General features: G+C 42.9%; 2 protein-coding genes across 12 annotated transcripts in view; both read right to left on the reverse strand.

The window, feature by feature from the left end:
* Window positions 1–4,255, reverse strand: part of GRK2 (G protein-coupled receptor kinase 2) — a 50,581-nt gene extending 46,326 nt beyond the window's left edge. Inside the window, exon 1 of the mRNA XM_048484173.1 lies at window positions 4,125–4,255. Within this exon, the coding sequence (XP_048340130.1) occupies window positions 4,125–4,237 (113 nt within the window). The 5' untranslated portion in view covers window positions 4,238–4,255. The remainder of the gene's footprint in view (window positions 1–4,124) is intronic.
* Window positions 4,256–16,151: 11,896 nt separating this feature from the next.
* Window positions 16,152–25,000, reverse strand: part of KDM2A (lysine demethylase 2A) — a 73,804-nt gene continuing 64,955 nt past the window's right edge. For all 11 annotated transcript variants that reach the window (XM_048483547.1, XM_048483552.1, XM_048483551.1 and 8 more), the window contains 5 exons: window positions 23,813–24,525; window positions 21,115–21,278; window positions 20,483–20,641; window positions 20,097–20,312; window positions 16,152–19,158 (listed from right to left, as the gene is read on the reverse strand). In XM_048483547.1, the coding sequence (XP_048339504.1) occupies window positions 18,977–19,158; window positions 20,097–20,312; window positions 20,483–20,641; window positions 21,115–21,278; window positions 23,813–24,525 (1,434 nt within the window). In that variant the 3' untranslated portion in view covers window positions 16,152–18,976. The remainder of the gene's footprint in view (window positions 19,159–20,096; window positions 20,313–20,482; window positions 20,642–21,114; window positions 21,279–23,812; window positions 24,526–25,000) is intronic.

A 25,000-nucleotide genomic window follows, 5' to 3' on the forward strand; every position in this document is an offset into this window, starting at 1 on the left:
TCTGCCTCTTGGAGTGTCTGTGTAGACAGAGCCTCCCAATCCCAGTCTTTAATACACAGAGACAATGGAGTGTGTGGACTTCAGCATCAAGATGGGATGCAGAAAACTCCATTTCAAATTCTTGCCTGACTACAAAACTCACCAAACATCTGAAACCAAAATTTTCTGACAGTTGACTGAACCTCTCTGGGGGTGTGTGGGGGTGTGTGTGTGATGTTGCAATGATAAAATGCTGCCTCTGAATTCCTTAAAAATAACAAACGTAACAGAAATACAGGAAGATTCCTGTTATTCAGGTAATGAACTTAGCCATGGCATGCAGCCATTTTACTAATGCTCCTCTTGCTTAGAAGTTTGGTCTTTTATTAGTCCAAACCTTGACAAGTCGCCTAGGGATGGCCCTGCACATCCATTTTGACAAGGTTGTGCAGGGAGTTTGCAGCCCTCTTCCTGGCTTCAGCACTTTTGGTAAATTTCCCTAAATTCTCAAATACAGGTGAAAAACAGGAACTACCCATGAAGAAATGTTCATGAAAGACAGAGTTTGCTGGGGCCAAGTGGCATGTCGTTCCCATAGCCCAGGGGTAGGGAACCTGCGGCTCTCCAGATGTTCAGGAACTACAATTCCCATCAGCCCCTACCAGCATGGCCAATTGGCCATGCTGACAGAGGCTGATGGGAATTGTAGTTCCTGAACATCTGGAGAGCCGCAGGTTCCCTACCCCTGCCACAGCCTATCTGCTTAGTAGTGAGCGTGACAGTAAGCAGTACTGTCTATAAGAGCACCTACGCTGTATCCTTAAGAGCAAGGCTTTGCCTGTGCCAAGATCACCAAAATAGTATGGACTGGAGAAATCATCATCCTCACAAAGCTGTTCTTCTATTAAATGAAAAAAAGTTCTTAATTCTTATATATCTTAAATCTGTAAAATTTGCATATGTGTAAAGTCTGTAAAATTTCATTGGGGTGGACAGGGAGAAGAATATGGACAGAAGATATGATGTGGGATGAAATGAATTATGCCAAAGCCAAAATATATGCATACTTACTTATTTTGCACATTTGTATTCTTGTGCATAACAGTTCTACTTATCACCAATCTCCTCTAACCCATCTCCTTTGCTCATAAGGTACAGGATGGACTTTGCAGTATGTGCACATTAAAGGGAACTCTGAATTTCTTTAGATTCTGCCCATCACAGTTCCCTCAAGCCAATTCTGGTCATTTTAACTTTTTCTGCTGGCTTCCAGAATGAACCATGTGTAGGGTCAAACTCAGAAGGGTTCCCAGAGAAAGATGAGCAGAAGCAACGTGTCAAATTTCCCCCTACCAAATAGAAAGAACAAATGGGGGCCTGCAAAATGCAAGGGTGTGGGAAAATCCCATCTCCCCTTGCCATCAGAGTCTGGCCTGACTCACCTTGGAGCCTGGCCACAGCAGCAGCAATGTCTGGGAGCTTCTGTGAATCTGGAGCAGCTCCAGGTGTCTGATGCCACAGACAGGCCTGGACCGGTTCTTGGGCTCTACCACTGCTGCCACCAGGCTTCAGGGCTCTGCTGCAGCAGCCACCACTGGATTCCTCTTGAACTTCTTAATGGTGTTTAATTGGGGGGGAATTTAAACCCCCAAATGATTTCTTGACTTTTCAGATTTTTCTGCAAATCTAGGGGATCCCCCAAGTCTGCAGAAAAATCTGTTTTGGATAAGTGGGGTCCCAATTCACAGATTTAGGTACCTACAGATGCGGGGGGGGGGGGGATCATACTTGTGAAACAGACATATAGATTTTCCTGCAGTATTTGCTTCAGATAGATATTCTGGATCCAAACAAACTCATTCTCACAGTCATCCCTAACACCCCTGTAGTATCCTCACCATTGTCATTGATGTAACTGCTGGGACAAGACTTCACTGAAGACTTCACGTTCCCTAGTCCAGTGCCTCTCAATCTTTCACATCTTAACGCCTCACCAATCACATTGATTCCTGCAAAAATCCCACATTTTCCAAGAAGGACATCTATATGCTTTATGCCTAATAAAGGTTTACTGTACTGTACACCTATATGTTTACAGGCATCTTGTTAAATTTATGGTAACTGCAGAAGTACAATAGATAGTCCCTGGCAGGTACAGTTGGCAGGACAAGGTGCATCAAAGACACTTACTGGCGACAGGGTAATGGTAGAATTATGATAAATGCAAAGTGGCCATGGTTATGACTAGCAGGACAAAAGGCCACAGATTAATAATCTGTAGCAGGAAGAGTCAGCAGGAGACAGAATGTCATATTTTCAGGTGGACAAATGATTGAGGGAGAAGGAATTCTTAACAACTATTATAAAAACCTGCATCCCACCACTTGAGATCCATAGCTAGCTGTTTTCTAGGGCACAGCCTCATTTTCCCTCTCTGACCATATCATTCCTGGAAAGAGAAGCTGTCACAGTTCATGATTCCTCTTTCATAGGCTAATCTCAAAGGCATGCTTTTGGACTCTTGGCAAGATCATACCAGCACTGAACAAACACACACTAGTGAGAGCACAACACACATTCTACCAGGATTAGGCATAACAAGAGGTGGGAGAAAGCAAGTTAGAAACACGATGAAGAATGTCTACTATGATTATATTTCAGTCCTATACAGGCCAGGAGTTAGGCAGCGGGGGCTGCCTTGGAGATAGGCAGCAAGTGAAGCAAACTGGTTGTGTAGCTGCCCTCATTCTGCTACCCCCAACTCTCCAAAGGCTATGAAACTTTGGGCAAAGTCCTCATGTGGTTATTTCCATACTGAAACATCATTCAAGTGAAGAGTGCAAAGGCTACTGGGACTTTCAGCTTTTGTCTTGGCAATAGATTTGCTTCAGCCTCTGAAATGGCAGCTTTCAGGGCTTGCACCACAGGTCCTCTAGATCTTCCTCAGCAATTACCCAGCCTTCCTTCTGTGGAGTGGAGTAATGGTAGGTTTGGTCTGATCAGACTTCTTCTATTGGTAGGGCCCAGGATGGCAGAGAGGAAAGTACGACAGGTCACATGGAAAGGGAGAAGAGGCTTCTTTTGCTCACCTGTTAATGGTGCATGATACCTGTTAGGTCCAACCCTGTTGCCCTTGGTAACTCTTGCAGAGAAGCAGAGTTAACTAAAATGTGGCCATCTGTCTCAACTGGATAAGCAGGGAAGACATCTGAAACCTGCCTGTCTGCTTGAGCCTTTCCTTAACCAGGGCCCTGGCCCACATGCATTTTCCCTCATTTACCCTGAGAAAAGCTGTGCTTCAGTGGCCACACATTGCATTTACAGAGACTTGCACTGCTGTGTGCAGCCCTCATTCTCCACTGAGTACACAGCAGCTACAAGGTGAACAAGGACCTTAGTGCTATTTGCAGCTGAAATGTCAATCTGCAAAACCACTGGATGATTATACTGATAGATGCCTCCCCTCCTTGCTTTGTGCCTCAAATCTTCTGCAAAACTGTTCTATGTGGTTGTGAATGGCCCATACCCTGCATAAGAAACACTGAAAACAAGAGACTGCGCTGAGACAGTGGTTTAGGGGATCACGAGAATGACTTCAGGCACTGTCAGAGCAGAGATCTATTCTATGCCTTGGTTCATCATAACACAAAGTAGCATAGATGCAGGATGGCTTTGAAAAGAAAAACATGCTCGTTGCACATATAGCCCGACACCTTAGCTTAATTCTTTGTTGGAGTATAACAATCGCATGTGCATACACAGAAAGGGGGAGATTGTGATGTCAAGCTGGGGGGGGGGGGATTGTTCCTCTATAACTAGAAATATCAGAGTTGCTGCTGTAAGGAGTGAAGGAAATAATACCCTGCCATTCGGGCCGAATCAAGAGCCAGGAAGCGGAGCCAGGACACCCTGACAAACCATTCTCGTGACCACTGTAACAATACAACCACGTACACTCAGATATGTTGTTTTACAACCACCCTCCTTCAACCCATATGCCTGAGGTGGATCAAGTTGCCTTCTGCAGGAGGCGAGGGGAGCTGGACTGGTTTCAAGGCACGCGCACACACACATGCACATCCACGCCACCAGCCACCCAGCCAGCCGCCTCTCCTGCTGGGCCCCGCACCTGCCCCCCAGCTCACCTCGGCTCAGGTAGCACGATCTTTTTGCTGGCTCTGGCGGCTGGAGTAGATTTACTTTTCTCCATAGCCATCAAGTAGCTCACATCAGCGAGCACAGCCTCCAAGTCGGCCATCTTGCCAGGAAAGATTTCTTCTGCTTTCCTTTTTCACAATCAATTCTCTTATTCTTCCCGCGGCGTCTGCGACTCTCTCGTCTCCTCTTCCTTGTCGGGGTGCGCGTGTGTGTATGGTTGCGTCTGTTGAAGGGGGAGTGGGGTGGGGGAGGGAAGGAGAGGGGATCTGGGCCCCCCACCCCGCTTATAAACAGACCCACATGATGCCTGTGCGGAGAAGCAGCGGTCCTTCCTTATTTCTGGGCTGCTGCTGCTTGGCCCCCCCTGCTCTCTGCGACTTGCTTCCCTTCCTCCAGGGCTCTGTCTGTGTGCAAGGGAGGGACAGAGGGAGGTTTCTGCTATTGCGCCCGCTGCCTGTCAACGCCGATCAGAGTGGCTGGGGTGGGGGAGGGAGTTGAGGCTCGATCGCTGCCTGATCAGTCAGTGCTTTTCTTTTTTGTGGGGATGCGATCCAGGCTTGGAAGGGAGGACGCCGCGAAACAGCAAGAGCAATGCCGCCAAAGCAGGAGAAAGCCGGCGCAAACACCTACAATATCAATGCACCGATTAAATGCTAAGCCATTGCGAGCGGGTCCCAAGCGCTCCCACTTCCTTCCTCCTTCTGTGCTTGTGCTTTGTTTTTCCTCTTTTGCAGGCACAAGGAACTCCTCCACGGCGCACCGCACCACTCCTCGCGCTCTCAGACGCTGGCTTAAAGCAACAGTGCCCGGGCAAAAAAATTAAAGAAAAAGTGGGGGGGGGGGGGGGGGGCGGCTATGCGCTAAAGTTCGCCACTCGATGCTGCCCCCTAGAGACTGCGGATGGACTTGCACTTCGCTTGGCCTAGGCCGGGTTTAGGCCGTTTAGATTCAAGCGCAGCCGGAGGCGATGCGCTGCTGTAGGCGCTCAAATCGAGGGGCGCTCGGAGGCCTAACTGGTAGCTGGGGTTGTCACTGCTTTAGGCTTAGTATAGCAGAGAGCCGAAGGGGCCTTACACATTTATCCTACATATTAAATGAAAACTAAGCATTCTCTTTAACAAAGGAAAATATTTGTTGAATACGTTTCCTCAGATGGAGGTTGGAGATCTGGAATTACAATTGAGCTCTGAGTTACAAAAATCAGTTTCCCCAAAAGGGGCATTTGTACTCTGCTGAGGTCCCTCTCCAAATCATGGCTTCCCCAAATCATGGCTCTGCCCCTAAATCTCCAGGAATTTCCCAACCCAAAGCTGGCAACTCTAAAAAAAACAAGTGAAAAGGCCAACTTCCAGGATAGTGGGGACTGGGGAAACAAGTCACCGGTGTAATCTGCTAAAGAATGTAATCTGCTAAATATTAGCATAAAGTACACCTTCCCTTATAATCCAAAAAGAATGATGCAACATCCAGATACACTAAAGGTCTGCTGCTTGGTATTTAACTCTTCAAATACTATTGTGGCATTAAAACTCAGCTGCAGTCTTCTGAGATCTTATTCTCAAGGCAGAAAGATGGTATTCTGGTCAACTGGTTGAGGCATTTGGAAGGTAAGTGCCACAATATCAGGGACATTTCTGCCCACACAAATAGTTAGCATTTCATATTTGTGCCAAGTACAGGATGCAGTTAGGTTTGGCTTTATGACTGGGAAGGGTATTGGACAGCTCCAAGTGTTTTCCTTACATGTTGTACTTCTCTACATTCACTTAGATGTGTGTAAGGAGACGTAATTTCCAATTTTTAAACTAGCAATATGTAGTTTGCACCAACCATATTTGGTGTTATTTAAAACAAGGGATTTTCTAGTCTAAATGTTCAGTTTCTTATACAAAAAAAGTAATATAGTATGCTCCAAAGAAGCTCAGAATCAAAATGAGTGGGATCAACTAGGACTTCACTCACCACTTCTGAATGTGGGGGGGTCGGGGGGGGGGGGAGATGGAAGTAGTCTGAAAGGTTTATTGAGGAAAAAGGACCAAAATTCACATACCCAAGATTGCAAATATAAATTGCATTGTCTTTGATCATTGCTACTGTGAAGAAAATGAAGGCTAAAATCTTCAAGAGGTGTAAGAAATTAGTTCCAGAGGCTTAGCAATGTTAGTCTATTGCAGAAAAAATAATCAGGTGTTTTGTTCTTATTTTCACAGACTTCTGTGAATAAGAGCTCACTTTGTCAGATGCAAAATTACTAATGCATATTTAAATAAAAGTGTTTTATTCTTCCAGAGGGGGACGCATCTCTCACTTTCATAGATACATGTTTGTGCCCAGAGGCACAGTTGCTCAGGCACACAAACAACAGGTAGTGAGAGATATTGTAGCTTCTGTAAAATAATTTTGTAGCTCACAGAAATTAGAGCCAATAGCAAATTCTTCAGTTTCTTTTTTCCATATGGATATAGTGGTATTCAACAATTTTCATAGTAAAATTTGATTCATAGTAAAATTTGATTTACAGAGGTACCTTCCTACCTTCCTAGAATGTGGTGACCCTGTATAGTGCTCAGATTATAGGTGCCTCATTTGATTTTTGTTAACATGATTTTTGGATTCTGTTTACAAATGGACTCTTTGTACAATTGCAGTTCAGCAGATGGAGGGGGCATGAATGGTGCAATAGTGAAAGATCAGTGCTGCCCTATTTGCACACCAGGGTACCAACATTTGCTGTTCCTGTCATCACAATCAGTTTTGGCTGACTAGCATTAGCATACCCATCCCTTTACTTTGGTCAAGGAGGAACCAAAAACTAAAAGCTTGATTTTTCTCCAGGGAAGTCTTTAAATAAATATTTGAAAAAGGTCAGTAAACTGGTTTCCCATAGTTTGTCATATGTACCCTTTAATCAAGGACTCAAAGGGCTGAGAGAGAAGGCCCAATCAAAATTGCAGTTCTAGGTTAAACATTAAGGATAGCTTCTGCATAGATACGAGATACCAAAGGGATGTGTCCACTAAAGACTGGACTTCTTTTAGAAATATGTTACTGCCCAAAGGTAGGTATCATAGGACTACAAAATCAGGGACTTGTACTCACACTAGACCTTTACCAGCTCTCTAGAACTGTGCTGACTATATATTCCTACAGATAGCTTTTCTTACCTGGATATGAATGTGAGGTAAAAATAATAGCAGAACCCCAGCTTTTCTCCTATAAATTGCTTCAACACCAGAGTTGAGTGCTAGAAGTGTACTGGCCAGATGCAGTCTTAGCCAGTAGGTAACTTAGGGCAGCTGCCCAAGTGCTATGTTGAGCCTAGCCTTTGACTGCGATAGGGTGGGATATTATCTTGAGTAAAGAGGAGACCTCAACCAGACATAGCCCCCTTTATGAATAGCAGGTTCGTACAGTCATTGCCATTTGCACCTACCCCATCTGGGACTTGGGTAGCTGGTTTCCAGTGCTGATAACAGCTCCCACAGGCCTCACCCAGGTATCCCTTCTTTGGCTCCAGTGCTTCTGGAGCCCTATTCTGGACTTTTGCCTAGGACCCAGAACTTCAAAATTCTGTCCTGGACCCTGGACACTCCATCATAATTTAAGCTAGACAGTGCTTTTATGATGGTTATCCAGGTTGAAGTTGAGCACCAATCTTGCCCAATGGCCATAGGGATCAGAAGGAAGAAAACAGTCTCCTATTTTGCAATGTCTGAACCAAAATGCTTCGAAAGGGTGGGTGGGCCATTTCCAGATGCCGCCGCCCCCTTGCATGCCACCCCCACTCACTCCCCTGTCTCACTCCCTTTCCTTTGCATGACAGTGCAGTCTAAATGGGAACAATAAGGACCCCCTTTTAGGGGGTATGCAGCTACTTCCATATTAAACACATGAACATGATATATATGAAGTCAGAACACTGGTCTATCAAGTTCTATTCTGTCTGGCAGCAGCTCTCCAGGGTCATATTATCTACTACCTTTTAAACTGGAATGTCAGGGACTGAATCCAGCACCTTCTTTATACAAAGCAGATGCTCTGACACTGAACCTTGGCCCCCATAACCTCTTGTGTAAAGGACATGTCTTTTAAATTAAGGTAAGATCTCCATTCTGGAAGGCAAGTTTCATAAACATAACAGATTATTTTAAGACTGCTTATCTGTTTTTGCAGTTTAGAGCTGTCAGCAGTATTTTCAGCAGGCACCTGAAAATACTTTTACAAATCACTTCTGTCCCATTACTGCATGCATTTTCACTCTTACATACTTGAAACACCTTCCATCTTAATTGCACGTATGTGTAACTGTGCTCACGATCCCCCTCTTGGACTTTGCAAAAAGCTAAATTGTGGTTTATTTTCACTATTGCTTGTCTGGTTTTGTGCCAAATAATCATTCCCACATTAAATAATAATTTCCTAAGTCTAAGACGATGACACACACCACAGGAGTTCATGATTCTGATGACAACTTTACGCAAATATTTAGAACAGTAGCATGTTGTCAGTCACAAGCATTTTTAACCTGGTGATTATACACTCCGCATTGCTGGATTCAGGACAAAAAAGGCTTTCCTCTTGCTGAGGTATATTGTTTTTACTCATGAAGGTCTGCTCCTCACGTTCACCTTTTCACTTTAAGCACTACTTAGCTTGTTCCTCATGGTCTGGTACTTTCCCCCTTTCACCCCGCATCTCCCTTTTGCTTTTTCTTGTTTGCAGCTACTGGATGATTTTCTCTGATGTCACTGTGGGGCTTTCGCTACCAGCAGTTTAGCTACTGAAGTCCCTCAGAAGAGCTGCTTAATCTCCATGGGTGTGGGCATTGGCGACCTTAGAATCTGAATTCTAATGCCCATGAGTATTCTGTATAATGTTCATCTCTGGCACTACATCATGAGATTTTGAAGTATACTTTGAAGGCATGGAGTTTCTCAAAAAGGCTTTTGTGAGAAAGGCACATACAAGACTATCTGTAATACAGCAGAATATGATGAATTGTTAGGGTCGAACCGACAGGGTTTTCTTTGCCCCAGCGATGAAAATGTCATGATTCCCATTTGTTATTAAAAGAAAAATAACAATTCTCACGTAAGGAGTGACTATTCCTTGTACACTTGTTAACAGCCAAGAACTATTTGTAACTATGTCTTTCTTCCCAATGACAGATCAGAACTAACAATAATCAGGAAAGATAAGGCGAACAGATTAAAATTAGCTCAGCTGCAATTATTAATTTTGAAAACAGGCCATTCAAACGAACTCAAGCTTTCTGAACTATTTCCTAGCCCAATATAATACAAGATGATTTCACTTTTGACAATACTTTTCTGTTATCAAGATAACAGCAAGGAGTTTAAGACTAAGAAAGGAATTATGTTTTAGTAAGCCAGAATTTCTGACCCTCCTCAATTGTATGGTGATGCTGGCTTTTAGAAGCTCAGGCAGTAATAAATTAGCAAGCCCCTCTGCTGTAGTTGCTGGGCCTGTTCTTCCCTTTTAAACACACGTTTGCATTTTCTCTTATTTATGGCAATCCATAGAGGTCCATTGAATATTTTGGAACCTTTCACATTCTTCAGAAGCTTTCAGTGATCGAGCATTTCTGAGATCCCTGCTAATGTGTTCTCATCAACACCCCCACTTGGAATTAGAAATCCAGGTTAAGTTTTTCAGAGAAGCTTTTGAGAGGCTTTTGCCATCCAATTGTTGAAATTATTGTCTTCAGTGAACCTTTCATTTGAATGTGACTGAACACTTGTAAGAATGGGTGCAGGAGCATTGCATATGTATTAGAAGGAGCCAGAAGATCACTGAAGCTTACTGTGCCACTTCAGAATACAGATGCCTTCAAATGTTTCCCCTTGTAAATATCAAAAAGTCAAGCAAGCAAAAAAAAAATCCCCTTTTTCACCTGTGCAGTGCAGAAAAAGATCACTGGGAGTAGACCAGGCACCTTACTTTTCCTAAAGGAACTTCCTTTTTCCTTAAGGAAGCTACTGACAAGAAGTAACTTACCACATAACTGTGGAAGGCAGAAATCAGCATTTCTGATCCAATCAGTGTGAGCCCTGGCTCCTTAGTATAATGAATTGGAAAGAAGAATATTATACAACCAACAGAAATAGACGGACCCTGGACAAAGATGAGACACTACACCAGGTTGGCCAAACTTGCTTAATGTAAGAGCCGCATAGAATGAACTTTAGATGTTTTGAGTGCCACAAGACATGGACAAATATTACACACGTTTTTATCGTTACATGCACATTTTGTTACAAACCTTTTACTTAAATATTAACAAATATACATACATAATAATTATTCATGTATGTATTTTTGTTGTTTTTATTAAAGCAGATACTACTAATGACAGTTACTGGCTGTTATGCTACTGTGTTTCCCCGAAAATAAAACAGTGTCTTATATTAATTTTTGCTCCCAAAGATGTGCTATGTCTTATTTTCAGGGGATATCTTATTTTTCTGTGTTCTGTTCGTCGGGCATGCTTCCAAACAAAAACTTTGCTACGTCTTACTTTCGGGGGATGCCTTATATTTCACACTTCAGCAAAACCTCTACTATGTCTTATTTTCAGGGGATGTCTTATATTCGGGGAAACAGGGTAGCAGAAATATTGTAAGTCTCCATCTTTGCTGTGAGTTGTTTAAAATCCAGCTATGTTGCCAAGACTGTGTGAATTACAGGGGCTATGGGGCCTTGGGGTCTTCTGCCTCCAACCCATACACCCAAGGTGTTGCCACCCCTTCTGGCCTCCCTCCCCTGTAGCAAAGGGTAGCAGTGCAGCCAGAGACAAAGACAGAAAAGTGGGAGACCCACTTTACCAACCAGCCTCCCTGGTTGTGAATCACACATTATGTGGCAAAGAGCCTTTTGCTTCTTGTGAGCCAGTTTGGCCCCTACCCTATGATCCTGTGATAACTCTGTGAAAGAACCACTTCTATGTAGAAACACTCCATCCTAGCCTTCTAATGATGTATTAATTTTGACACAGACTTATAGCTGAAATTAAAGTTTAGTTAATGCAGAGTGTCTGTACGTTTGAAATACAAACCCTTGACACACAGAAGAAGCAATTCTAAACCAAGTGTGGCAATTTGTACCTTTAATCAGTCTTTTGCTAGAGCAACTGTTCAGGCAAGAGCCTCTTGGGTTCAGGTGTGACTCCAGAGACACTAACATTTACTCTTAATTTAATTAACCAGTTGAAGCAGAGGAAGCTCACCTGGAGGAGAGGATAATGGAACTAGGATCTAGAGTAAGTTACTCCTGAAACATCCACCCTGCCTCCTTTCAGAAGAGGACGACTCCTCGTTTCTCTCCAGTCTGTGTTGTTACTATGAGCAGGTAGTCTCCAATGAAGTTGGACAAAATTAGCTGGAGACACAGAGTAAGAAGGGGTAACTGGGATTGTTAGCCTATGTATACTAGGATCATCTAGGTGAAAACTCCTAAATGACCAGGCGGTAGTTATAATTGTAATGGGTTTCATTAATAACATAAAAGCAAATAAAGGAATTTTTGCAAACAGTAATGCACGCTCAGATCACACAACAGCTAGCTAGGGAAAATGGGTAGGAGGTTGGACGGAGTTCAGGGATGGTCGATAGCTATCAGTCTTGCAGGGGTGTCCAGGGAAAGCAGCGCTGAGGAGGAAAATGACCAGTGATTCCAGCAATGGGGCAGCCCACATGCAGGTGGGGGTGGGTGTATGGATGCAGGACGTACCCGTACACACACAATGAATGGCCCAAGGACCAATATTTATACCCCAACTAGGTCCTGAGGCAGTATGAGATAAGCTGGCAGGAAAGCTTGAGGACAAAGCATTGATTGCTTTTCCAGAGTTTCAACAAAAGGGTAGGAAAAGCTTGATGAGTTGTCAGGACCCAGGATAATGCCTGGATGATTTCCTTGAAATATTCCTTCGACAATATATTCCCTTGAATGCTGATTGATTGGTGGAATGGATGTAGAGAGGGTGAGTAATGGTCTGCTTGGAGCACTGATTAAATAATCTTAGGGTGACACAATGGAGTTTAACTAGACCCATTGTTAAGCTAGGCACACTTTAAGACCCAGGGGAAAGTCAGCTGCTAACCTTTTTCATGCCAGGCTTGACACACAAGGTGGATCCCAAATTGCTAAGGGGCACCAATGGGGGGGGAGGGGCAGTGCCCTGCTCTGATGCCAGTCTTTGGCCCCCTGTTACTCTGTAACAGGAAGGGTCCAGTGACACAGAGTGCGACTGAAACAGAGCAAGTATTGACTGAGCATCAGGACAGATGATACTTGCAAGTTTACGTCTCGCTCTCACTTTTATCAGTTCATTTGTGAACAGCATGTGTGGTCTCAAGTTTGAACACAATTCTTTGAATGGAAATCCTATGTGGACCTTCTCTAGGGTTAATACTTAAGGATATTTAAGGAACAAGTGGATGTTAATCACATGTGCACAGTCTAAGAGAAAGTGAGATAGCTATTGCACCAAACTCATAACCAGTTCATGTTTTTAAGCTTTGCTCTAATATGGAAAAATCAGCCTATGTTCCTTTTATATTACAATGGCCGATTTAAGACTGAATGAGCATCTTCATAGGTTGTTGGAATTCATTTGTAATGTATAGGGAGAAATCCAGTCCTATCCCCGCAAGCCCAAATACAAGAACTTTTAATTTACTGCAAAGCAAAATTCACAAACTGATCATCATCAGAATTACAAATTGTTTAAGGATTTTATCCAGTCCCTTAAATTTGAGTTTTAAAAAAATAAAAATGGCATTCTCAGCACCAGAGAATGTACCTCCCACACCGGCTTATGTACAAGACCTCTCCCCCTGCACAAACAACAGAAACACAGAAAATTAGCAATCTTTCAAAAGTTTCCAATGAGAAACTTCATTTAAATTCATTTTAAAATCAATCAATAATTGGAAATGCCAGATTTAAGTTTAGCAAATTCAATTGCAAGGGACTGGTTAAAGATGACTGAATATGGAGATTATGAATACGCTTAACAGATAGCACTTACTCTTCAGGGAGGAGGAATCTAATTATGAATATTACCCAGATGTCAATGCTTTAGGTCAAATGGTGGCAACATGCATTGCTGAGGCTTTAAGAGGAAGGTAGGGCAACAGAACGAATAGCTTGATTATTAGTAAAAGGGGAAGCAGCGCTTAGCTGGAACAGGAAGAGACATAAACAGAAGTGTGACACTGAAGACAATTTTAAAGGAGAAATGCAAGAATTGCACATTAAGCACCCATTTAACACACAAAACTGTTTTATGCTGACTCACACTACTAGTTCATAACTGACTGACTACTCTGGCAGCTATTGTCCAGGGTTCCATGCAGAAAAAGCTCCTATGCTGTTCATACTGAGGTCCTTTCACAGGTTCTTGCCCCTTCTAACTGCCCATGAAGAAAGTTTTTCACTTTTTTCCATAAGCATTTCATCCTTTCCTCCTTTTGTTTTTTTACACTTGATACTTTCAGGCATCTCATCATAAATTAATTTGCTTGTGAAAGAACAAGCAATAATAAACTCATTGACAACTTTCAAGTAGTACAACCTTTCTCTGCCGCCTCAATGCTGTATCTGACTTTGGACTTGAATTCTGCAATTTCCTTCTCTGGTTTTCTATCATCATGTTAGCCCTTGACCTCCATCCCAGAACTTTGCCATTGCTTGCATTCAACAAGCTTCTTTTTCCTCATCATCAAAACCTCCCTTTTAAATGTATATATCCTGACACATTCCTGCCCTTGACCTTTGTTCTCCAACTTTCTTCCATCTCCTGTTTCCTCTTTTGCATGGAACCATCTCCCAGATCATGGATGCTGCTTCTCATTTCCCTCTTAAACACATCCCCGTAAGTTCCTCTCCCATATGAAAACTCCCTTATGTAACTGAAATAGATGCTCATCCCTTTAACCCCCCCCCCCCCCCCCGCATCACATATTCTTTGGACAGAGACCTGTATTGTGCTTTATGAAGCACCATGTACATTTGATGTTACCATAAATGCAACGGAACTGAGGACGAGAGATTCATTTAGCTAGAGATGCCAGGGATGGAGTCTACAACTGTTCACATGTAGTGTTTTATTACCAAACTATAACAATTCCTCTTTAAGCACCTTTGCTTGAGAGGCAGAACATGCAGTGCTTCCACCTGCCACTGTAATATGCCCATTATCATCTCTGGGGCTAAAGCCTCTCAAGATCATCATGAGCTACTACACTGATATGACACCTGCACTTTGTAGCGAAGTACAGCCAGGTTTAACAAAACACACATCCTAAGGGAACTTTGTAAACTATACAATAACAAAGTAAATGTCTTCTGTAGTTCACTATATAAAGCATCTTCAGTTGACTTTGATGTTCTCATACACAGAAAGAGAAATGTAATGCTTTTTCACAGATCTGAAGAGGACAAGGGTTCACATGATCCTTGTGTTTCCTTATAGCCAGAATATTTCATGCTGCATTTCCTTCAATTGCTGGCTGGATCAGGGCATCCAGGAGGAGTGTTGGACAGATTTGTGTACTTCTCTAAACTATATTAGCTATTCTCCCCTTTAGCACTTCCATCTTCAGCGCATGGATTTAGCAGTGGCTCTTACATGTCTTTACTAGACTACTGCCTGCTTATAGCATAAGCCTTGTTGTCAATACACAGGAGAAAATACAGCAAATATCAACGTACCAAGTTTTTCTTGATGGGTTTCATGTTTGAAAACTAGCCACCATGAAAATAGGGGGTTTTTTGGCTGTCAACTCACAGTTGACTTATGGTGATCCTGTAGTGTTTTCAAAGCAAGAGATGTTTGTAGGTGGTTTGCCATTGCCTACCTTCACTTGGGTTGAGAGAGTTCTGAGAGAACTGTGACTGGTTCAACGTCATCCAGCAGGCTTCATGTGGAGGAGTGGGGAATCCAACCCAGTTGTCCAGATTACAGTCTACCACTCTTAAACACTACACTATGCTGATTCTCCTAGGGAAGTATACTAGCTTAAAAAGCTACCTCTGTAATATGTGTACCCACAAGCCTGGGTGAAAAATTCAGGTACAAACCTGAAGACAAGTGGAAGAGCAATAGATCAGGGCATAATCCAGTTATCACATACTACCAAAAACGGCCTAGATTAGAAGGGTACTTATCAAACTAAACAATGGATTCCATAATAAGCAATATTAACTTTTGTTCAGCTTGTTAGGAAACATTAGAAATTCATTAAGGGATGAAGACAAAGCAACTATCTTTGAGGTAAGAGGTTCATACTTTGTTCATATTCCTGCCTGCATAATAGACTGAAAAGGATGGATCCTAACTTTGGAGGTGGCTTTGCCTCCAAGCTGTGAAGCACTTCAACAAGAAGTAAGTAAGAGAATGCAGTGAAAAATAAAGTAGCACCTTTGCCCTTCAGCTGCCAAGGATCAGAATTTTTAAAGGCTTCAGAATTTTGAGTCATATGACTATTGAGAGTCCTCTTGTCAGTTATTCTTAATATCCTGCTCTAGTCTCCCTCCCTCAAAAAACTCTCATAGTTTGGTTACAAACATAGAAGCCTGAAAAGAGGCTGGGTGACCAGAATGACCACTCTTGTGCAAGCAACGCATAAGGAAGCAATTGAACAACTGGGTTCAAAACCAATCATTTGATTAAAAACTCTTATCTAAAACCAAGCAAACTTTGCAGGAGCCTATAACTTTGGGGTTTTGGTCCAGAGGATGTTAGCTGTGGTCCTTTGCCATCTAAATATGTTTTAAAACATTGACAGAGGAGTATGCATAGTGCAATTTCACGAAAGTGCAGGATGTGTCCATGGGTGTAGACTTCAATGTCCTAATTATCTCAAGTTCTGTTTCAAAACAAGTCCCTAGAACTTAGGAAAATGTCAGAGAGGCTTTATAGTATTATGAGCAGTGCTTTAAGTGCTGTTTTAACTAACTCTTCCTTTCCACAAAAGAAATTCATAACAGTAAAAACTATAGTATTATTTAAGAAGGTACATAAATTTGCATCCTATACACATGATGCAGGAATCTAGCTTTGCTTGGCACAAAATTAAAATTGTGTGAATACCAAATTTAATTACATTCTCTACAAATACTGGATACAGGCAGGTAACCTCATGGCATGAAGCTACGTTTGAGTACTTAGGCTGGACTGGTCCGGGATTTTAAGCTTATGCAATCAATATGCAGACCCACACATTTTTTTTCTTGAAATTTTTATTCCAAAATCCACCCCATGAAACAAAGTTTCCCTTCAGAGGCTGGTATCGTTTCTTCTTCCCCCATCCACTTCTCCCATTTTTGTGGTAATATGTTTGAGGAAAGATTCTCTAAAACCATTATTGGCAAATGATTAGAAAATGAAAAACCCAACTAGATTCCCTCCCTTTAGCCCCACGTATCACCCAACCCTAAACATGTCAACCGAGAGAGCGCAAGACTTGAGTTTTTTACCCTTAATGCTTACATTTAATTTTAAAGCACAACATTGGAGGTTGACTCTAAGTTAGCAACAAAATATATATTTACAATTTCTTCAAAAAAACACAAAAGAACAACCAAACCCTTTTAAACAATAGCAACTTTCTTTAGGGAGATTTATTTAGGGAGCAGGATTTTTTTTTAAATCACTAAGTGATTTTCATATATAATTTCTCTTTCTTTTACGTCACCACTTGCCCTCCGAGGTTGTGGCCAGTTTAGGCAATGACATTTCACAATTCTTGCTTCTGAGTCTCTTAAGCCACAGTCAGTTGAGGGCCACGTTTGAGAAGGCTGCAGGACAGCAAAACTTAGCCCACAATTCTACCCTCCTCAGTCTTCTGCTTGTTTCATCCCCTTTGCCGCAGGACAAGTTTCCTCCCAGACTAATGCTCCTGACATGCCAATCTGCTGCAGTTCAGCACTCCTCAGGTTGACCAATGCAGATGGAGAGTTGTGAAGGTGCTCCTACTTTTGGAATACAAACAAAAAATGCAAAATACCCAGAGCCTAGAAATCTCCAAGGTGGGAGTCATCTGGGCAGATGCACTTGAATCTCCTATTTATGGCTATTCTCACCTTCCTCCTTTAAAACGAAACAAAATAAAAAACCCAAGAGATTGATTCTACAATATTTTTTTCCACAGGAGCCAATACAACAAGGCAGAAAGTTTCCACTTCTAGGAGAAGATCAGTGGGCATTTTTGCAGAAAAATTCTATTTGCAGCAAAGCTCCTGTGTACTGAGGCACTCTGGAACTTATCACACTAGCACTGTCCTCTCAGCAAAGAAGCCCGCTCCTTATATGGAAGTGAGGGGGAACCTCTGGGTTTCAGTAGATCTAAATATACATTCCCCCACCCCATCCCCAACAGTACAGGGCAAGGTGCTCTTCCCTGAGGCTCAGGTGCCACAGCGTTCAATGCAATCAGGCAGAACAGTTTGGAGAGCTATAGGGTGGATTCCTCCCCCTCCCTTATTGCTTCAGAAGCAGCAAGGGTGCATTGGGCTTCTCTGATTCTATAATCGCTTTATTCCTTTCCCTTGCTGCACAGACGCTGGAGAGCTCTTTTCTCCCATGCGAGGCTCAGAGGGGGAGGCAGGGGTGAGGGGCAGTCTAACTTGTGCTATCACTATGGGGAAGAGAGCAGAGTGCAAAGTGTGCATTCAAACCCTGACAAGTTCAGACAGCTGGAAGGAGTGTCCAGTCACTCAGGCAGGGGGAAATAAAATAGGGATCCAAAATATTACCTTTCTTTCTAAAGTGCAAAAAGCTCTCTGCTGCCCAAGAGAGAAGTTCTTTGGACCGGCCATTCATTGCAAAGGAAGAGAGGCAGCGAATGGGGGCATTCACCCGTCTCCCAGCTCAAGAGCCAACAGCTATGCACCCCAAGATGTAGGCATTTCTTCTCCAGCCAGCATCTCTAAGAGTGCTTTGTTGTAGCAGACTGTAGACATGGGGCAAGCAGAAACTACTTCCACTGGTGTGAGAAATCCCACTAGATGCCTCTCAAGCCTTCAAGCTCTGCTGCAGCTTTTCCTCTGCAAACACTGTCACCTTTTCAGAGTAGGAAAGACAGGACATGCCTGCTTGACATCCCTCTTGGGAAAGTCTAGGACAAGAACATGACTGCCTCCATATGGAAGATTAGCCATCCCCTCACTAGCCTGAAGTTGGAAGGTGCCTGCAGGCTAACCCAAGGCCACATAGAGATCCCTTCATGACATAAAGACTCTGCTATTGTGGGCATCACAGCCTCTGAGTAATCAGCACAAAACAGTAGCTGCCTGTTCAGTTGCTGAATGGCAAGGAAAGGAAGCTTAGCAGAGTGTGGCAAGAGAAGTTACTCCCAGCCTGATGACTCTTAACAATCATATGAAAATGAGGAGAACAGGAAACGAAAATGCACCTGTTCTACACCATCCAGGTCTGATTTCCCCATAATCTGATGAGGAAGTGAAATCTGTTTTTGTGGAAATTATGGGAGAGGCGCAGGGTCCAGATGAGAGGAAGCAGCACCTTCCCCCTGAAAAAGCTGCTACAAAACATCACAGAACGTAGCTGCCGAGCAAGTACCCCAATGAGAGCACCCCTACGGCAATCTCTAGTTGCCATTCTTCAAATGCTAACCTGCCTGGTGGGATTTCTGGTCTGCAGAAGTCCCGAGTGGAGGAGGGACAGTGCAGTCACAAACAGGCTGGCCTCTTCCCAAGCCTGTGGAGATGGAGGGAACTGGGGGAGGGTCTGCTCTCCAAGAGGTGTTTGTCTGGGATCTTTCCTTCTCTTCAGTCTGTCTGTGGTAAACCTCTAGCTGATTTTCTGGATCAGCTTTTCATCAGACAGGCAGTAGAGGCTGTTGATTGACAGGTCTGAGATGAAATGCTCGCAGGCCTTGCGAGTAATCTGCTTGCAGCCTCGCAGGTCTATCAGGGTGACATTTGAGATGCGCCGCAGATACAGCAGGGTCTGGTCTGTGAGCTTATTGCAGCCTGTGGAGATGAAGATATTGTTATGACTTGCGCAATTCCCATTCCCCACTTTCACAACAGAATGAGAGTACATAACCACAAATACTGCAGATGAGTCAAAGAGATTCAGTTATAACAGTATTAAGTGACTTCTGTTGACAGTCAAAAGTAAGATTTTAAACAAGCAAATTTGTACCCATCAAGCACTCCAAGAAAAAGTCCCACACCAGCAGCATTCCAAGGCCCAGAGTAGGAAACTTAATTATGTAATTAGCAAATCAATTTAGTTATTTGCAAGGCTTCTTCAACCTTTCAGCTTGTACTCCAAAGCACAATGCCTCAAGCTGATACAAGGAAAGGAAAGTTGGCAGAACTGACAGCCTGTTATAGAACATGTCTGGCTCTTAGGCTGAGATACACAAGAAGCCATGAAGCAGGTAACTACACAGTTGAGATCCTTCACAGCCATTTTTTGCATTAGAAAAAAATAAGATGAAACAGACTTCCTTACTGCTGATTTTTCATTTGCAGTCATCCCATATGGAGTATAGGGATGATGAAACTGCACTCTGAATGCTTCCACCACATACCTAACATAAACATGCCACTGCAAATACTTATGAAAAAAGACAATTTGGCAATGGTATATCTAAATTTGAAAAGGCGTCGAGAAGTGATCAACAGCCTTTCGATCAACATGGCATACGTAAAAGCTGTGTAAAAGCTGACAAGAGATCCCCTCAACAATTATTTGGCTATTGGTTTAAAATCCTTCACTTACCTTTAGGTACTGAGGTAAAACTTCAGTTATATTTTCATATATCTGCAATCCTTTCTTTTCATCAGTGACAGAAATCCCAGAGACAGAAGAGGCCATGGAGCCTTTGCACCATGTTCAATCCTCATAAGTCAGGGAAGAAGGATTAAAAAGCAGCTAAAAATCATCTAACTGCACATACCTGCCATGTTGATTTCAGTGAGTGAGTTCCGTGTGGAAGACCCCACAGCTGTTAACAAGTTTGTTGACTGGTCTGTAAGGTGATTGCAGTGACTAAGATCAAGTCGTGATAGGAGAGGCATGTGACGGATGATAAGCCGGAGTGTGGCATCAGTAATGTCCAGCCCAGCCAACCGGAAGTCTATCATATTACGGAGTTTGCTGCGATTGTCTTGACCTGCACGGACAAATGCAACAATGTTTTGAAGGAAGAAGAGTCTCAACCTCTAGAGTGAATATACATATAACATGCTGTGGAGGGCAACCTATTCTTCTCACACCTAAACTTTGTTGCCCTCTTCCTAACCAGCAAACACATATTTGGATGCATCCAGAAGGAAGACATACTTGGTTTATCTGATGGAGGTGTGAGCAAGTCCCGAATCTGTGGATCCTTAATTCCTACTGCCCACCGAAGATCGAGAGTCCTGAGAAGAGGGCAAGTGGAGGTACTAAGAGCAGAAACTGCTGACCAAGAACAGCCTGCTAAGATGAGGTCTTTGAGGCCTATCAGTGACAGATGGAAAAGGGAAAAACATTATAATTTGTAAAATTTAGCACAATTCCTTTCCCACACATTCAATTTACTTTAGTGCATTCACACATACTGAGTTGTACAGCTCTCATCCAGTATTCTTGCCCAATCTACTGGAGAGAAAACACAACCAATATTGTATTCTGAGTCCTTATTGCAAGCTACAAGGATGGGAAGCAGAAGACCAGGGAAAGATGATTTTGAATGTTACATTTTGTGCTCTGTTCTATTTGGCACTATCTGATAGAAGTCAAAAGTTTGTCACAGCAATCTATCTACTGGTTATTTCCATGAAGGACCCAGGAATACAATTTTATAGAACTTATAATCTTGTATATAAGGGTCAGTTTTTGTGATGAAAAGCATATTGCAAATTTAGCTTTAGACATTTAAACTGAAACACAGGTGGAAAGATAAACCCATTTGCACTATGAAATGTGCTTACCTGGTAGCCTGGCGATGAGCCAGGTAAGCTGTTTTCTGGAAATATTGGTCCAGCTGAGGTCAAGGCTGACTGGCTGTCTCCTGATGATGCCACCTAGAGCCAAGGGTGTGATGGACTTGTATCTACTCAAATCAATCTTTGTCCACAATCTTCTGTCACCACACCTAAACAGAGAAACATTGACTTATACAGGCAATGTACCATCCTGCCACCACCTCTGTGCACTTAGCAGTGACTGGTAAATTTTTGAAGCAAACTACCTTTTGGGTGTGAATAAATTTGTGGAGTAGTAAAGTGCCTCGTCGAAACTGAAGCGTGCAATAAAAAGAACCTCCCAATCCCTACTTCAGCCACCTCACACCCCCTTCCCCCAACAGTACTCTTTTGTAGAATGATCTTAAATAAGTTTTGCCCATGGCCATAAGCTGGGAGTCACAGTTCTTGCAGGAACCTAAAAATAGCTGGAAACAACTAGCTACGAAGTTTCAATGACATCTTTGGAATTTCTAACGCTTTGTAGCACCTATTACAATTTGATTTTTGCTGATCTTCTATTATATATCCTTCTGCAGCTACCTTCTGTTCTGTGGCATCACAAAGTTTTAAAGAATACATCTGAGATTGACTAAACCCATGCTCACTGTGAAGAAGATATTTTGAGCTAGCAACCTGCTTATTTGTGAGTTGGCAACCTGATGTAGAACAGGAGAGAATGGGAAGTTCTCTCAGCAAGTCTAAGGAAAGGAGCATAATTAAGGGATACAAAAAGCTGCACACAAAAAGCTGCAGAGGCTTTCAGGGACGCTTACTCTGCCATCCTCCATTCCCTAGCAAATGATATCCCCTTTGATAGGAAGCTAACTAACATGGGCTGGTGACCTTACATGTTAAAAGTCATTTTTTCCTATGAAGTAGCCTGGATAGGGTGAAATAAAATCTCTTGGGAAAAGGCTTAATGCAGGTCAAAGATTAACTGGTGACTAATAATGCCTTGCTTTCCTTCTCGAAACTTTTTTAGAAACCAAATGAAGGAACAATGGCTATTCCAAGCCAGGACACATATCTGGAATTCTCAGATGGTTGTCTCTAGAACTAAGCCTTACCCAGCCACTTGTGTGAAAAGCATATTGACTATACAAAATACAGAACCACCAGGATTATAAGGATATTGTGGTTCTAGAAATATCTTAATGAAACCTTTCTATGTCATAGACAGTTACCACAGAACTGAGAAAGACTACCCTGAGATACAGAACTGCTTCATTTGCCAAACATACAAGTTGCAGTTGGATGATGCCAGGCCATTGCTGGATAAATCCCAGCTGTCAGGATTATCCCAGCAAGTTAAGTTGATCCAGAGTGCTGTTACTGCAAGAACTAGACATGGAAAACCTCAGCCTTTAAAAAAAAAACTTAGCCTTTTAAAGGCGCAGTAATGTTGGCAAAAGCATTTCAAATGATTTTAAAAGAACTGAACCTTGGAATAGCTACAGAACAGAATTCTGGAAATTTACTGAGAGGATTCCTTTTTCTCTGAGGTAAGGAGGGCATTTTGGGAACAGCATGTGGGGAATACCCAGGCTTGCAAGATACCCTCCTCCTCACAGTGAGAATGGAACTTTGGAAACTTACCTTCCTCCTGCTCCAAGGTAAGAAGGGCATCTTGGAAGCTTGGGCGTTTCTCACTGGCTGCTTCCAAGATGTCCTCCTCCTCAGAGCAAGAAGTAAATTGGCAACAGAAAGCCTCAAACCATAATCACCCACCACTGTGGCATGCCAGCTTTATTCTTGCTAGTGAAACATGAGTCCAAGCCAACGAATCAATACATGTAGATACTTACTACAAAACTTGAACATATTTGTTTACCAACAGCTTTTCTACCAGCAAGAATTTTGAATATAGTGGTAGGATAGAGTTTATTTTACAAATCCTTTAGTCACAGCTTTTGATGATTGTTTTGGTACAGTTAGCATAGTCAATGTGAAAAGCAGGCAATTATCTTAATATTTTAAGTCTGGATCCACATCGCTGGTTATGGATGAACAGGGGGAAACATATCTTTGCCACCTGATATTACACAAGAACACTTTTGGAATTTAATAACCAAAATAACTGTCTTTTAACAAGTTTGCAAGGGACCAGTACACAGCCCAACTAGACTATGACTAGTCATGAAGAGACTAAATCAGATTAAGATATATTTGTGCTACCATTTAACTTCCAACGGTGACCAGACAGGTCTCTTTCTGAAACCCAAAAGCAGGACTGGATGCCAATAGCCACGCCCCATTTGTTCCCAAAATCCAGCACTTAGCCATATGCAGCAACTAAAGATAGAAGTTCCATTTGCTGCTATTGTGAACTACTTCAGGGATTTGTGCATTGCAGTGGGTTGAGATAAATAAAGTTAATAAGTAAAACACCTGTTGACAGATCTATCGTTGAATTTATTTCATCTACTTTTAAAGCCATCTACACTAATAGTGTTTGCCACAGCATATGGTATGAATTCTATGTTAATTATGCATTGCTTAAAGACCTTTTTGGCCCTCTAACTACATCTCTCCCTCTTACGACTAATTATGGATGTGGGAAAAAAACACCAACTTGTGACTGAGAAGGTTAAATTGGGTCTGAGGGGCTCTGAATAACAGAAATGCTTCACAAAAACAAATTTTGGTTCAACTGTCCACTTACCATTTGTACCAGGTTTTGCATACACGCATACATTCACAGAGCTCCTTGCGAGTGAGATAGCGGAAGACAGACATCCAGACCTCCTTCTGCATCCAGATCTCCTCACTATCGAATGCCCTCCCACCTTGACCATTCAGTCTAGCTACTCCACTATCCTCAGTATTCTCATCATCTTCATCTGCACTTTCTTCCTCCTCATCTTCCTCAGCGGCCTCTTCATCTCCACCCCGCTGGGGTGTTCTGGTTGAACTTTGGCGCATGACAACACGGGGTGAGTGCCGCAGATTGGTGGAGGAGGCAGTGATCGCCTGCAGCTTGGGCACAATGGAAGTGCCATGCATGTCTTTGGTAGGTCTTTGTAGCGTGACTGTAAGATAGGAGCCATGGAGCTTGGCCTTTTCTACCTCTGAAAGCTCTTTTTTGCCACTAGGGTTGTTTTCCTTTTCCCGCACCACTGTGCGCTCCGTGCCTTGCAGCCGAAGCAGCTGGCGTCGCTTGAACCGGTCGTCTCGGCTGGCACCATGATGATCGCTAGGCCCTGCCCCTGGAGAGGATCGTGTCACCACACCACGAGGGGATACGGGGTCATGGATCAATTGCAGCATTGGGGTGGGTGAGTGTGGTGGTGGAGTCAGAGGCTCCTCACAGCTTCGTAGAGGGCGCAGGACTTTGGCTTGGACTGTGTCATCATCACCTTCATCCATTTTTCGCTTCTGAAAAGCAAGCAGCAGCAAGTTACTAGACCACCAGTGAGTGCTGTAAGCTTCACAATAATGTGGCAGAATGAGATAGGAAGCTGAAAGAGCCTGTGCGGACTGGAACCACTCAACTTAAATTCAAGGGTAGCCAAAGTTCTCTCATTGCTCCTACCACCAGAGTTGATATCAGCCTAGAAATTGCCATACTACTAAAAGGAATCAAGAGCTGCAGAGATTGCACTGATTTATATGGCCCCCCGAACCAAGATCCATCCAGTGGCCAATACAGACCATATACCTTATTTGTTGAAACAAATGTCCCTTGCTAACTCCCTTTCTAATACAAATGTCCCTTGCTAACTCCCTTTCTAGTTTGAACCTTTAGAGCTCAGCAGATGAACAATTGCTAGTGAACAACTGAGGATGGTATGTCAGCATATGGATTATATCTCCCCTGAACTTTTCCTCATGAGGCTGCCCACCCTCTGAG

This window comes from Sphaerodactylus townsendi, linkage group LG02 (genome assembly GCF_021028975.2).
Source record: "Sphaerodactylus townsendi isolate TG3544 linkage group LG02, MPM_Stown_v2.3, whole genome shotgun sequence".
In the NCBI taxonomy this organism is placed as follows: Eukaryota; Metazoa; Chordata; class Lepidosauria; order Squamata; family Sphaerodactylidae; genus Sphaerodactylus; species Sphaerodactylus townsendi.